At 50.9% G+C, this 15,958-nt stretch overlaps 1 protein-coding gene across 1 annotated transcript in view; it reads left to right on the plus strand.

Annotated features, from left to right (window-relative positions):
- Positions 1-8,761: 8,761 nt before the first annotated feature.
- The window catches only part of Fam102a (family with sequence similarity 102 member A), a 31,182-nt gene continuing 23,985 nt past the window's right edge, over positions 8,762-15,958 (plus strand). Inside the window, exon 1 of the mRNA XM_038337413.2 lies at positions 8,762-9,686. Coding sequence (XP_038193341.1) covers positions 9,541-9,686 — 146 coding nt within the window. The 5' untranslated portion in view covers positions 8,762-9,540. The remainder of the gene's footprint in view (positions 9,687-15,958) is intronic.

Genomic DNA, 15,958 nt, shown 5'->3' on the forward strand with positions numbered 1-15,958 from the left:
AAAAACACCAATGTACATAAAATACAAATGAATAAATTATTTAAAAATCAACAACAACAAAAAACCTAACAAAACTAGAGTTGGCTCACCAGGGAAAGGCCTGACAACCTGAGTCCCTCAGCCACAGGGTGGAAGGAGCGACTCCTGAGATTTGTCCTCTGGTGTGCTCTCACTCACACACATACAAACATATAAGCAAAGAATAAATAATGCAACAAACAGCAAAACCATGGAAGGGGAAACCTAGGCTCCTTGGCTGGGTGCCTTTAATCCCAGCACTTATGAGGCAGAGGCAGGTGATCTCTGTGAATTCAAGGGCAGCCTGGTCTACATGGCAAGTTGCAGGACAGCCAGGGCTACTCTGAAGTCACTTGACTCCTGGGTGTTATCTCAGGCTTGGTCAGAGGTCCCTATGAGGAAAAACAACACCAAATCAAGTCTATAAACGAGAGCAACACTTAATGTATATATAAGAGCAGTTGGTGTTTATGTTATATAATAAATCACTACAAATAAATAAGAAAATATTACCTCAGTTTAGAAATAGACAATGAAAGTAGAAAATTCTGGCCGGGCGGTGGTGGCTTATGCCTTTAATCCCAGCACTAGGACCGTTACACAGGGAAACCCTGTCTCTTAAAAAAATTATAGAAAAAATACAAATAGCTTAAAAATAGAAAAATATGCTGAAGAAAGCTAGGCAAGCAGAATAATACTGCTTTTCTTGCTGGCTTATTCCAACGGATTAGGAAGGTGGGAGAGGCGGGAGTGTGCCTGATCCACGCACATTGGTGGGACACGTCAATAGCATGTGTCCAGCCTTTTCACAAGGCAGCTTGGGGGCATCACTCAGCAGCAAATCTGCAAACGCCCTTTGACTCAGTAAGCCTTGGGCTCGACGCTGGACGGCTGACTCCGGATCTTGTGCTGTGAACCATGACTTCCCTGTGAGTGACTGTCAGGCTGGGGCTGAAAAGGGCAGAGTTGGCAGATTATTCAAAGGACTGTGGACTTTGCCGTGGGAGGCATAAGCAGGATGGATTGCCGTGGGCGAGTTCTTTGGAGTCTTTATCTCCTTGTGTGGCTGGCTCGGATGGCAGCAAGGAGCCCAGGACAAATCAATATGTCCTTGGTCAGCTGCTTTGGTGGCTCGGCTGCCACTCCGGTTCTGCAAATAATTGGAGCCCAGTCACCGGTGAATCAGCACTGATTGCCCTTGGCAAGCTGGGCCAGGAAGCTGCTTGGTGTGGCATGGCTGTAGGAAGAAAGCTCTGTGCTGGGGGTCAAGTGACAGAGAGCCTGGGCCAGCTGGGTGGCTGCCCTCAAGGAGATTTGGACAAGTGACATTTATTATGCCTACCTTAGTTATTCCTGTGTCTGGCTCTCTCTTTTGATCATTCCCTTCCCTCTTCTCACCCTCCCCTGCACTTCTTTCTTTCAGCTAATATGGCCAGGTGTTGTCTGAGTCCTGGGCAGGGGAGAGCAAACGGGACCCTAGGCTCTCGTTTTCTGTGCATGTGGGTGTTTGGTACCATGAGGCCACAGAGTCAGGAACAGTCACTGAATAAGGGGAAGGACGATGTGATGTGTGGATGTGTGAGCTAGTGTGGACATTGAGTGATGTTATCAGATTGGTGGTAGGGGTGGACATTGAGTGATGTTATCAGATGGGCAGTAGGGGTCTGAGGGAGGCAGGCAGAGGGTCAGAGCAGTTGCTTCTAAAAGACTCTAAACACCAGGCTGAGACAGAAATGTGGCGTGACTTTTGTTTAACACACACACACACACACACACACACACACATATATATATATATATATATATATATATATATATATATATATATATAGTTTATTAGAGACAAGGTTTCTGTAGCTTTGGAGCCTGTCCTGGAACTAGCTCTGTAGACCAGGTTGGCCTAGAACTCAGAGAGATCCACTTGTTTCGGCCTCCTGAGTGCAGGTATTAAAGACGTTCACCACCACTGCCTGACATAGTCTTATAATTGTATGTTGTTAAATGACAAAAACTAATTTAGGTCTTGGATGTAGCTCAGTTGTAGAGTGCTGGCTGAGAGTATGGAGTCATGGGTTCTGACCCAGCACTGAATAAACTGGGCGTGGTGGGACGTGCCTGGGAGGTAGAAACAGGAAGATCAGAAGTTCAAGGTTGTCTTTGGCTACACAGCAAGTTTGAGGGCAGCTGACTCCGTACTGGATCCTGTCTCAAACAACAACAAATTCTACTATGAAAAGCAAAGGCCATGAGTATTTTCTTTGAATGAACTCTGTGTGTGTGTCGGTGTGCGTGCACACATGTGTGTGCATGTGCATGCGTGTGCGTAATATGTGCGTGCGTGCATATCTGTGTGTATGTGTGCATGCACATGCGTGGTGTTGGCACTCAGTCTCCCGGTGCTAGGTTAAGTGCTTTACCACCGAGCCACACCCCCACCCAGAAGAGCCAGGAAGAATGAGTCAAGTAATCATGTTTTTCTTTCCAAAGCTTCTCCTCAGGTGAAAGCTTCTGGTAGCAACCCTTTGGGTGTATCCCTCCAAGATCCTTTTCTACATTCACATAAATAGCTCTTTTTTCCCCCCACAAAACCAAGCTTGTCCTTTACACACTGTTCTGTGAGAAACGTGGCCACCTTCCTCCTCAGCACACACCAACCTCCTGCTTGACAGTCTCTCAGGAGCCCATCGATGTCACCTGTTTCACAGGACACTTCTTTGCTTGTTTGTTTTTGTTTTTCGAGACAGGGTTTCACTGTGCAACATCCTTGGCTGTCCTGGAACTTGCTCTGTAGACCAGGCTAGCCTTGAACTCACAGAGATCTGCCTGCCTCTGCCTCCCGAGTACTGGGATTAAAGGTGTGAGCCACCACTGCCAGGCCTACAGGACACTTCTGGAACTGAATGCCCAGGATGGAGCAGGGAATAAAACACAGTCCTTGCCCTGGAGGCCTCCTCCTTCCAGTATCTCCTTGTAATATATGCATGCCAGGCTATCTCGTTTATTTGTAGACAGCCTCACTATATAGTGCTGATGGCCTGAAGCTCATTATGTGATCCAGGCTGGTTTGTGTATGGATCTTCACATGCACGTGGAAATATTACAGTTGTATCATCTGTGAAAGGAATTTTGAGAGCTGTGTGTTGAGATATATGCTTATAATCCCAGCACTTTGGATGCTTGAGGCAGAAGGACTACAGGAGTTTGAGGACACTCTGGGCTATGTACAAGGCAAACCAGGGTTTCATAGCAAGACCCTTGTCTCAAACAAAAGGAATTCTGCACAAAAGTTGGTTTTTGTTTTTTGGGTTTTTGTTTGTTTGTTTGTTTTTGATGTTGGGGTCCTTGTTTGTTAACTAGGCTAGCCTGGAACTCTTAGCAGGAGCAGTTTCCTGCTTCAGCCTCCACAATGACTGGAACTATATACACATTAATTTTTTTTTTTTTTTTTTTTTTTTTTTTTTTTTTGCTTTTCGAAACAAAGTTTCTCTATCTTTGGAGCCTGTCCTGGAACTAGCTCTTGTAGACCAGACTGGCCTTGAACTCACAGAGATCCGCCTGCCTCTGCCTCCTGAGTGCTGGGATTAAAGGCGTGCGCTACCACCGCCCGGCATCATATTAAATTGTTAAATTAAAAAAATGATTGTGTGTGTGGTAAGTGTGAGTGTAGGAGCATGCATGCCATGGCGTACTCGTGGAGGTCAGAGGACGGCTTTCAGGAGTCTGTCTGTCCTTCTGGGAATCAAACTCACGTGATCAGGCTTGCACACAAAGCATTTTATCCACTGAACAGTCTAGCCCAATAATCTTTATCACTCTGAACGATTATTTTAAGGAGTAGAAATATAGTCACTCATCCAACCAGCCAGGCATGTCCACCTGTCCATCCATCCATCCATCCATCCATGCACCCATTCCTGTATCTGTTCACTATGTACCCATCCACCTACACCTCCACATACACATATGCATGCATTTGGTTACGGTTTAAGAACATGCACCATGTGGAAGATTTTGGAATGGATAAAAGGACCCTGGGGGTGAAGTGCTTGACTGTGCAGTTCCTGCTATAAGGAGACAGAGAGCTGTCAACAGCAGCAGGAGGCTGGTGTGTGTTGAGGTGGCAGGTGCCCATAGAGTACACCCATGGCCAGAGAGAGATGGTGTCCTAGTTGGCTTTCCATTGCTGTGATAAAGACCGTAACCAAAGCAACTTGGGAAGGAAAGGGTTTATTTGGCTTCCCCTTTACCACTGAGGCAAGCCATGATAGGAACTTGGGGCAGAGACAGCTTGCTTCCCTTGCCTTCCTCAACCTGCTTCCTTCTACAACCCAGGACCACCTGCCACAGCGGGTGTGGCCCTCTCCTGTCAAACATTAACCAAGAAACTGCCCCACAGGCTTGTCTACAGGCCAGTCTGGTGGAGGCATTTTCTCAACTGAGGTGCCCTCTTCCCAGATGACTCTAGCCTGTGTCAAGTTGACAAAAAAAAAAAAAACAAAAAAAAACAAAACCCTCACTGGCCCAAAAGGTGAAAATCCTCTATGGAGTCCCTGTTTCCGCTGGTTGCTCTTCTGTTCTGACAGCTGTGGTCACACTAAATTTCTTCATTCCTGTTTACTCAGTTCCCATGCCTGAACCCTTGCTGACCTTCACTTAAATCTAATCAAGAGCCCTGCAGAAGGCATTCAATCAAATTTAAAAAAAAAAAAACATTGAGGATATTCAATGGGTGGGATGTCCTTCTTGGACTCTTTAGTCTTGACCAGGACTTTGAGTAATTTAAAAAAAAAATTATCTGGGGGACTGGAGAGATGGCTCAGTAGTCAAGAGCACTGGCTGTTCTTCCAGAGGACCTAGGTTCAATTCGGAGCACCCATAAGGTAGCTCATAACCATCAGTAGCTTCCATTTCAGGAGATCGGATGTGCTCTTCTGGCCTCCTCGGGCACCAGGCTCAAATGTGGTGCACAGATGTACATGCAGGTAAAACACACACACACATAAAAAGTAAAGATACAGAAAAACTTTATTTAATAGTCTCTTAGAGAGGCACAGTCACGCAGCCTTGTAAATCTGCCCAGCTGACCCTTTTCTTCACTCTCTAAGCAAGCTTTTCCTAACACTTCAGGGGTTTGCTCCTGGTCTAAAGTTCCCTTTCTGCCCCGAGGCTGCTGGTAGGCCCCGTGGCTGACCTCCATATCAGCCTAACTCAAGGAAAGGCCTTTTCTCTCTTTTCTGGCTTCCTCTTCCAGGCAGTTCTAAAGATCTGCAGCTTGACACTCCCAGTTTTCCTCTTAAACTCTACCAAGACAGTTCCAGGAGTCAGTCTTGTTTCTCCACAACAGGTCCCAGGGCTCAGACTCAGGCTCAAGTGCAGCGAGCGCTTCTGCGAAGCCGCCTCTCCAGCCTGGAACTTGCCGTGCAGACCAGGATGACCTCCAACTTGCAGCAATGCTTTAGCCTCTAGGTTTTGGGATGACAAAAGTCACTGTATCTGGGTCCCCCTTGTATTTACAGTAAAATCTAAACTTTAAGGCCCTCAAGGGCCCCTCCTGCTTCAACCCTCCTTCTACCCCTTCTTATCCCATTTCAGTCACAGAGTCCCCTAAATATGCAAACTTGTGCTTCTGCTCCCAGTGCATCACATGCCTGGGTCCCCAAAGTCTCAGCTGAGACGCCACCTCTAGGAGGCATCCCTTGGCCAGCACATCTGAGTCAGAAGCTCCAGCTCCGACAGTCTCCCTAGATGTCCCCCCAGGACTGTTTGTCTGAAATGGTCCTGCGTGGCATCAGTTAGGTTCCTCATTCATCTGGTCAAGGCCTCAACAATGTAGAGCAGCAAGGGTTGCTAACTGGGGCGCGGGAGGAGTGTAACCTGCTGGGAGGAGCCTCCCATAGAACACTTGCTCAGCTCCCCGTCCCTCTGGTCCTGAGTCTTTCCTGGGCACATTCTAGAAAAGTTGCAGGGGAAGAAATGACAGCTTTATAGACAGGAAAGCTGAAGATGTCTCCTTTGACGTCCCTTTGCTCCCCCTCCCCTTTCTTTCTTTTTAAGACAGGATTAATCTTGGTGGGATCCTCCAGCTTCCGGCTACTGAGTCCTGGAATTACAGGCACGCGTCAGCGTCACTACTACACGCGGAGTGGAACCGTCCTGGCAGAAGTGAAGGCACTCCATTGCCCATAACTCTTGCCCTCTGTTTTCAACCCAAACCTATGTCAGTAGCCTAGAGACTTGGGAAGTCACTGGGCTTTCCTGTTCCTTTCCCCAATGTAACCACATTGGGGAAACCTACCTTTCACTCTTGTCTCATTTACTGGAGTATTGAGAACAGGCAGCCAAGGCTAGCCTCTCTCAGAAGAAGTTCTTTAGCACTTTCTTCTGTGCATGCAAAGCTTCACCCAAGCTTGTGTACTACAAGGTACCAATGGGATGCTGGCTAGATTCTGAGCTCGGTTCTGTGTGCTCCAAAGCATAGAGTCTTCACTATAAGGAATAACCCACTGCCATTTGTAGGTCCTGAGCCTCAGGGTCACAAACTGAGCCCCCATGCCAATGTACCAGCAGAGCTAGTATTGTTTTTGACACAGGATAGCCCTGGTTGTCTTGGAACTCCCTCTGTAGAGGCTGGCCTTGAACTCACAGAGCTTCACCTGCCTCTGGGATTAAAGGTGTGCACCACCACACCCAGCTCAGAGTCAGGATTCTAACTAGGGTTTGTCTCACACCAAATCTTGCATCTTGTCCTGGTACCACACTTCTTGCACTATTTGGGAAGTGAGATGGGACACATCCTGGGTTCCTAGCCTTTAGCCTGTACAGAGTCAAATGGAGCCAAGCCTGGTGGCAAAGCTTACTGGGTTTCCTGTTGGCGTGGCCCAAAGTTACACACAGTGGAAGCTGAGGAGCTAGTTAAGCCTCTAGACATCCTTGGCTGATTGAGAAATCCCACTAGGGGCTCAGGTAGCCACAGGCTCTTCACTTATGGAACAGGCCTGGGGGAAATGGTTTAGAGCCCAGACAAAGACTTTAAACCCTCTAGGCCAAGTCTGTTTTGGAAGTACAAGCCTGTAATCCTAGGGCTTAATCAATAAAGACAGGAAGATCATTCCAAGCCACTTAGTTTGTGGCCAACCTGGGCTAAAACCGTGGAGGTACCACGTCAAAAACAAACAAACAAGTGGAAAACCAAAGCCAGAGCTGGCAAGAAGACTCGGTTGGCAAAGGTGCTTGCTGATGACCTTGTAGAAAGTCAGAGCGTAAGTTGCTCTCTGACCCCCATAGGCACTGTGCCACATGTGACCATTCACTTAAATAAATGTAACTTATTTTTAAAAAGACAAAGCCTTTAGGCCTCTCTTTCCTAGTCCGTGAAAGGAGATGCCTAGTTACATCAGGGAGGACTGGATTGGTTCATTTTTCTCCAATCTGACTGTATTTTCTACTTTATAGGACAATTAAGAGCGGCAAGATTGCCACCCAAGCTACTGAAATGCAAGCTCAGAAACAAGAGCCTTCATTCACACGTCCAAACATATCAAGTCCTGCAGAGAATTTGCATCTTGAATGTCAATCAGCTCCACTATCTTTAATCCTCCACAGTGAGTTCCTACAGGCCTTATCTCTTGCAGGAATCAAGAAATGGCCTCACTCACCCCATTACCTGAGGCCAGAGCAAGAAAGTCACTATCTAGCTCAAAAAACCAGTAAAGAGGGAGCTCGCTCTTTACTCTGGTGTACAAGAATGTGCCAGATTCTAGCCGGATCTTCCTTTCTCTCAAATCAGAATGTGTCCAGGGGTGCTCAAAACTTTGTGAGGTGACTGGTGGCTGCGACTGTCCGTACCCTGATGCCAGAACTGCTTTGCCAGAGCCCTTCTTTTGAGTTTCATGCCGGATGCCTGCTCTGACCTACCCCGACATGTCTACTTGAGCTCTTCAATTGACTGTAGCCCCCTCTGTGATCCCGTCTGCTTGGAGGGGTAGAAGAGAAGCCCACCAGACTTCCCAGTGGGTGCCTGCTTGAATCAGAGCAGAGCCCCTACACATAGGTGAAATGGATGAAAAGAATTACAAAACGCCGATGGTTTGGATAATACGAGGCTCCCCAAAGAGTCCTCCGCCTCCAGAGCAGTTAATCTAGCCCTAACTATCCTAGAAACTGAACAACAAAAGCCTTAGATAAGAGATTGGAAAGAGGCAAGCTGGGTCACAAAGCTGCAGGGCTCCACGGGATCTTCACAAACTCCAACTCCAGGGCAGACATTGTCAATTAAGAGGCGAGAACGACCTGCTTGGCTCTTGAGTCACCTCTCAGAGGGTCGTTTTCCTGAGAAATAGGGGGCTCACTACCTCCTTAGCCTGCTTCATTGCTCAACGAGCTCGGGTCTTGGCGGGACCCGGGCAGGCCGTCCCAGCCTTAGTTTTCAGATGGTTTCTCCAAGTCATTGTTTCTCCTTCTCTTGGGCTCGCGCGCACTCTCCTCCCGTTCCTGTATGAGCCAACCCCCCACCCCGCGACCTCCCACCCCTCTCCATCCACTTCACCCCCACCCCAGCTCTCCTCAAGGAGGCGGGTCCACATTTGCTAGCTCACCAATCCGAGCGCCCAGAACCGGCTCTGCCTTCGCGAGCCCTGCCCCACGCCACAGTCAGCCAATCGAAATTCGTGTTCGTACAGTCGGGCCGTCCAATCACAGGTGGGCTGTGAGTCCCGAGTGCCCCGCCCCTGCCGCGCTCGGCCGCTGCTCGGCGGGCGCCCGGGCTTCGGTATTCTCCGAGCGGCGCCGATTTGCGTCGAGCTCTGCCGGCTGCGTCCGGAGGTGCGGGCGACGGCGCCGCTGTGCTCCCGGGGTGCTGGATGAGGCAGAAGCCACCCGGCCAGGTCGCAAGGCGCCTCAGGCTCGGTCAGGGCAGGCGCGGCGTGGGTCCCAGGACTGAGCCGGAGGCCGAACGGTACACGGTCCCTGCCCGGCAGCGCCTCCCGGAGAGGTCCCTGCGGAGTCCGGGCGAACGTTTAGGTGGCTTCCGCTTCCCGGGGCCTCACCTGCGCAGGCCGCGGGGCGCCAGGTGCGGAGGCGTGTGCGCCGCCTGGGCGCCTCCCCCGGCCGCCAGCGGGGCGGAGGCGGGGCCGCAGCCCGGGCCTCAAGCGGCTCGCCCGGTCGTCTCAGTCTCACCGGTCAGCCGGGCCCCGCGGTTCGGGATGCTGCTGCCTGCTCACGAGCCGCCCTCCACGCTTTCCCCCGCCGCCGGGGCCGCGCCTCGCTGTTTACATGCCGGTGGAGCCCGGGCTCCTCGAAGGTGAAAGTAGCCGACCCACAGGACTGGTCCCTCAGACCCCGGGCTCCGGACTCAGATCCTGCCCTGCAGCCTCCGCCGCCATCTGGACTGGATCCGGCTCTGGTGTTTTTTGAGGAGGGGGGGGGGTGTAATTTCGGGAAGGGGTTCCTGAGGATTTCTAGGACCCCTCTTTTTCTATTTTTTTTTTTTTTGGCCTGCGGGCTTAAGACTCAGGGAACTCGCTCATGGCTTTTTTGATGAAGAAGAAGAAATTCAAATTCCAAACCACTTTCACCCTGGAGGAACTGACTGCGGTCCCCTTCGTGAACGGGGTCCTCTTTTGCAAAGTCCGGCTGCTGGATGGCGGGGATTTTGTTAGTTTGTCGTCCAGGTAGGCATTGAGGCTTTCGTTTTTGCAGGGGAAGGTGTGTGTGTGTGGGGGGGGGTGCTAGTGAGTGAGATCTTGGTAAGTGTGGAAGCCTCAGGTGGGGACGGGCAAGGGGCTTCCGGGCGTTATACGTGTCTTTAGGAAGATTTGCTCTAGGCAGGACTCTGGGCCGAATGAGCTGGCAGTGTGCCAGGGAGGCACTTGTCTGCAGGTTACCAACCCGAAACCTTTTAGGGCCCTGCATGCATTCTCCAAGTCACTCGTTTTGCAAACTTGCATGGAAAGAGCTGAATGAAATTTGCACATTGAGTAAGTAGGGGTGTCCCAGGCCACTTTGCCACCAAGCTGGCCCCTGTGGCTGTCATATGATTGAGAGCCTGGGCCAGCCACAGGTTTTCTGGCACTCTCTTCTTGGCTTGGAAACCCAGTCCCAGGCACTCCCTGGATCTGATTGAGGGTAGTGGCTGGATTTTGGGTTGCCCAGCCCCCTCTGAGTGACTGCCCTCGTCTGGCTGAAGCTGGACTGCTTTGCATTGCAAATGTCCTTGCCAGGAGACTACCTCGCAGAAAGAAGCCCTCCAGATAGGTTTTGTGTCTCTTGCCGTCCTGGTAGGTCCAGCTCTCCAGGTTATTGCTGAGTGAGATCCAATTTCTCAGTCTAGCCTTTGCAGATTGAGCTCACTGGGTCGCACAGTCCTGGCCTGGGGAATGGGAGTTCAGTTTTGTCTGTTCCCTCTTGTGCACCGTGAACCACACAGGTTTCTCCGTAGAGAGGAGTTGCAGTAGATAGTCCCCCAATACCGTGCCTGGTCCAGGGCCTGGGCTGCCCTACTCTTCTGACCTACCCCCTTCTTCGCTCCGTAGGTTTGTGGGCCTAAGTAGCTGGAGATGCCTCACTATTCTGAGTTCTCAGAGGTGTGCTTTACTGGTCGGGATAATGGGCCCCGAAAGAGGAAGGAAATGGTTGCCGGGGACCTTGCCTGAGCAATAGTCAACCAAACTTGGCCCTGTTTGGAGACCTGTTGGGTGAATCTGCTGGGAGAAGAGAAGCTGCGTGGATAGAGTGAGGTGTCTGTCCTAAGCACCGTCCTCCTGTTCTGCTTAGAGCTGCTTATCTGAAGAATGTAGACCTTTCTGGTGGGGGTTGCTGCAGTCTGCCGCTTGTGAAGCCTGTAATACCTACAGTTTCCTCGCCTAATGGCACAGTGTCAGGGGGTTATGCCCAGAGATGGGCCTGGAGACAGCCGCTTCTAGACTTGGGTGAATTACCCAGACTCCCTGAGCCCTGATCTCAGGAGCTAGCAATTATCGGTGCTCTGCTTACCGTTTTACTAGTGCCTCTTAACCCCTTGACCGTGCCATGAAGCAGGAGTAGAGGTGGGGGCCTGGGGGAGCGTTTTTTACAGAGGTGAAAATAGAGGCTCAGGGCGGCTTTAGCTGCTGTCTTGTGCCTCTTAGCCTCAGTTTCCCCTTTCATAAAATGGGGAATCCTCACCTTTCGGTGTGGGGGATGGAGAGTATATTGTACTGTATTGTAAGGGGCCCAAGCCCCAGCTCCCCTCAACCCCAGGTCATTGGCAGAGAGCTAGGGGGAACATGGGATGTCATCCCTTAATCAGCAGAGGTCCTAGGATTGGGCACAGTACCAGGAATTTGTACCAAATTTGTACCTAGAGCCTTAGCCAGCCACCATGACCCTACCTGTCAGCTTTTTCCTTGCCCCAGCATGTTCCCACATCCTGGACAGTCTGGAAAGTTCCAGGATTTAGCACACATGCTCTGGATTTTACCTCTGTTTCCCCGTCTTCCTTCTGGCAAGAGGCCACAGATTCTCTGAGCCCAGCTGAGCCTAGGTAGTCTTCCTGGTTCCCATCCTGGATAAAGCCTCTTAGCGGGGAGTGGCTAAAGAGGAAGAACTAACATTGAGGCCCAAAGCCGACCGCTTACGCACTGGGTGCTGCAGCTGTGGCCGCAGAGAGCATCGATGTTGGAACCTGAGCCACTTTGAAGTGGCTTTGGTTTCTGTATCCTTTTACCCAGGAGGTGGGGGTTCCTAGGTTGCTGTTCCCTTTGCCCGCACCCCTCCCACACTGATCCTGTAGCCCAGAAGCCTGGGCCACCCCTCCACTCCTATGACCTTATTGTTTAAGTTCGGTAGGGACTTAGGTGACTGGACCTGCTTAGATGCTGGGCCTAGATGTGGCAGCACATCTTGCCAACCGCCGGGACCTCTGGATCGCTTGATGTGCTATTGGCGGCATGGGTGGTAACAGACTAACAACAGCTCTAGGCCCCACCCCTGCAGCCCCGCCTTCTTTGCTGGTGTTTTCCAGTGTGTTGAGTGCCATGGCAACAACTGTGCTCAGCTCTATCTGACCCAGTTGGAACAGGTGGAGCAGGTGACTCCCGGGCTTGTTCCTTAGCCTCATCTTCCAGCACCACCTTAGGAGCAGCACTTTACATGGCAGCTAGGTTCTTGTGCCCAGACTGTGCCAGGCATAGTGCTGAGTGTTTTGCTCGGGTATTCCCACTAATCTTCCACTTGGAGGGACACTGAGGCCAGAGACTAAAACCGCACCCTGGAGGTTACCAGGCTGTAAATGGCAGTGGGGAACCAGTTCTTTTCTCATAATGACTTTCTCTGATTGTGTACTCGATGCCAGGGACTTGCTGAGCCACTCAAATACTTGACCGTATGCCCTACTTAGAGACGAAGTGACTGGTTCAGTGTAGCAGAGAGAGACCTTGATTGCAGCAGCTCCAGTTCAGAGACCTGTCTTGCCTTGGTGGCATGAGCTAGAAGCAACTACAGACCCATGTGACATTCCAGACCCTACAAAGGCTTCTTTCAGTGGCTTGGGTGGTACAATGGGATCTGGAACTGTACAGTGTAGAGGCACCGAACTGGGTCTTATGACGCTCAAGGTAAATAGAGTCCCCAAGACTATAAGGCGGGTGGCAGGGGGACTGAAGTAATCACTGTGTATTTGTGGTCAGGCTTAGGCAGTCACGGGCACAGTGGGCATTCACCATGTGTTCTTGCCTGGGACCTTCCAGGAAGATAATCCAAGTGGTACCTGGGAAGGCTTTCAGGTTTGGAAGGTATCCAGGAGCGTACAGAGGTCCCATCCAAGTGTGGTGAGTCTGGCAGAGTTAGCATGTCTAAGTGGCCTTCAGGTCAGAAGGACCCCAAACCTCCCAGGGGCCCTGCTCCTTGGTGGCCTTGGTTCTTTGGCTTGCCACATGCTTGTGGTTGCTGTGTCGGGAGAGGAGTGCAAGGGAACACTAACTTACAAGATGGAGAAGAGAGAGGAGAGGAGGATACTGTACTCTTAGCCAGTGGATGGGGAACCACAGCCTGGGGCAGAAAAGTGACTTGCCAGGGCTACTTCATAGGAGAAATAATGGACCCTGTTGGACACACTGTAGTCAAGCTTTTATCTCTGTGCCCTGTGCTTCAACCCACTAAGAAAGGGGGTTGGCCAGGAGGAAGAGAAAGACCCCTTGCAAGGTCACCTCCTGTTTTGTACTTAAGCGCCGAAACCGACCATGACCCGAGGAGGCCTCCCTCATCCTTGTCCTTTCTTCTTGACCAGCTTCGAGTGCTCAGTGAGCTTTCAGTGGGCTTTTATTTATGTAAATAGAACCTGATTGCTTATCACACTGCCTTCTGTGGGCACAGCCATGTGCCCGTCATGTAGGAGTACTCGGGAGCCTCTGGGATTCTTGGAGCATGAAGGACTTCTTTGGAAGAATTAGCTCTGCATCCAGAGGCCTGTGCCCAGGTCTAGGCCCTGACTCTGGGACAGGCAGGCAGGCTTGATTTTTCGTCATCCAAGCCACACATTTGGCCAGGGTTCCATCCCTGTCTCTCAGCGTCCCTCATTGAAAGAGGAATGCCACTGAGTTCACAGCCCTGCAAGGCGTACTCTGGGATAGATTGGTGTGGGGCTCTGAGAAAGCCTAGTGGAGATGGATGCCCTCACTCAAGATTCTCCAGCAGTGTGAAGATGTAGAAGAAACCCTAAATTGGGTAAGGTATTTATTGTCCTGCTCAGAATAGGGATGCTGTGGGCTGAACAAATTGAAGGTAGTAGACACAGGTCTCTTCCTCCCTGACTGAGACTTACTAGGATGCCTAGTATGTCAGCTAATCTGGGACGGGTCCTTGTGAAACCCAGTGGGCCCTGGCAGACCAACTGGGGAAATGTTTTTGTTCAGATTCTGTCCATTTTGTTTTCTCTCAAGTCGTCTCACCCCTGCCCATAGTTCACTGTCTCATGGTAAGCACACCATCACTGGGGAGGGCTTCCGTGAGGAACTGTTAGAAACTGAGTGGGGTCGAGCTGAAGATGGGGAAGAGCCTGTGGAGAAGCCTCTGGCTTGAAGGCGTGTCTGGGCAAGGTGGGATTGGGGTGTGGGAAGAGGGGCTCAAGAAAACAAAAACTGTTGAACTGTTTCTAGTCTTGGGAGTCCTATAGGGGGCAGGGGAACAACGTGACATCATTTATCAGTTAAAATGGTGGCTCTTAGGTGCTGGTAAGAGACTACAGGCCGTGTTGACCTAGCCTGGCAGAGTGGTGGGAGGCAGAGAGAAGAGGGAACAGACTAGAGAGGATAGCAGGCAGAATGGGCAGGAAGGTTCCCTATCCTAAAGGCATGGCACCATACTTTGAAAGTGCTAGAAGATAGGGTACATAGTAGTCAAAGATGCCCTGGAAATTATTGCTCATGTCAAAATCCAAATTTTCGGTTTCTTTTAAGTGGAAGATTAGATAACAGGATAACAGTACTGTGAGGCAGCATTCAATGCAGAGGCCTTGTAACTGGGTTTTGAGAGCTCTTCCTCCCCCCATAGCATACTCTTCGATCTTTGGCATATTCTGAGGGTCTCTTGTTATCAGTTTGGTTCCTGAGGCCCTGAGGTCTTTCCTGTGCAAGCATGGGTCGGGGGAGCAGAGGACCTGTGGTAAGAAACCCCTCTGGCAGAGGAAAAGGAAGGAGTGGGTCTTAGAGGTTGGCTGGGCAGCAAGGCTGTGGTCCAGGTCCCCTGTCTGTCTCTCTTTGAAGTCAGGTCATACTGTGGGTTGATAGCCTTGGTAAGAAGCTTCCCAGCCTTTTTCAGGCCTTAGTAGTTGCTGCTTGCTTGGACCTGGTCTTTGCTGCCAACTGGCTACACTGTTGGCATGTGCCATCTTGGCAGTGCCTTAGCCTGCCTGGCAGCTTGGTAGTAGACCTGACCCAAGGAGATCTGGCTCTCTGGAGCCAAGGCTGCTCCCTGAGGCCTGCTCTTTGCCTGGAACTCCTGTTTGGCTGGGGCTTCTTGGCAGTAATAACAGTGCCTGCCTGTAGGTCCTGCTTACCTGGGAGTGGTTGGGAGGCCCTGCTTTATCAGAACCTGGAAACCCTGGCTTGTTTTAAAAGGGCCCTGCCTGTGCATCTGGGTGCCAGCTAGTAAGTCTGCCTCCAGGTCTCAGGAACTTGGGTAGGGATTTGGTATTTGGGGGGTAAGGGAGCCAAAGACAAATGTGAGAAAGGGAGAGACCTGGAGCTAAGGTGGGGTTGGAGGGCATAGAGCTCCTCTTCATCTACTTCTGGCCAGTGCTTTGTATAATGGGGGCATTAGACTTTCCCCGGGTCCCAGTGGTCTGAGCTTGCTGGCTACCCAAAGGTCAGACTGCATTTTTGTAGGCTTGAAGCTGCCCAACCTGTCCCTAACCTAAGTGTCACAAGAGGGTTGTGGTTGCAAACTTGTGGTCTTTTTGCTTTGAGTCTCTTGGTACCCGTGGCTTAGAAGAGCTCTTCAATATAGACCTGAAACTGCTTTTACCCCATTCTGCCCAGATGTTGCCTGGCAGTAAGCAGCCCTCGGCTCTGAAGCCACCTTGTTTTAGGGGTCTGCTGAACCCTAGCCTCTCGCCTGAGTCTCTCTTTGAAGTAGAGCTGCTGGGGCCGGCGAATGTAGTGATAGTGCTTGCTGGAATGCCATCTTGGCTTCTGGCTCTCAGTGGCAACACTGTGTTACACTCCGCCCTATTCCCTCCGGGCCAAGTGGTATGCCTCTTCATAGCTGGTACTTCCCTGAGGGTCTGGACCACTGTGGTGCTGCCAAGAGAGGATGCCTATTCCTCGGGCTTGCTTCTTTGTGGTGGGAGCCAGTAGGGGAGTACCTTAGGGTCTGAGCTCAGGGCCTAGTGGGGTTTGCAGTTAGGTCCACATACTTTCTCTTCCCTATTGTCTTAGTCCTTCTCTACCGAAACACTGCTCAGGGACCC

The sequence above is a fragment of the Arvicola amphibius genome, chromosome 7, assembly GCF_903992535.2.
Source record: "Arvicola amphibius chromosome 7, mArvAmp1.2, whole genome shotgun sequence".
NCBI lineage: Eukaryota > Metazoa > Chordata > Mammalia > Rodentia > Cricetidae > Arvicola > Arvicola amphibius.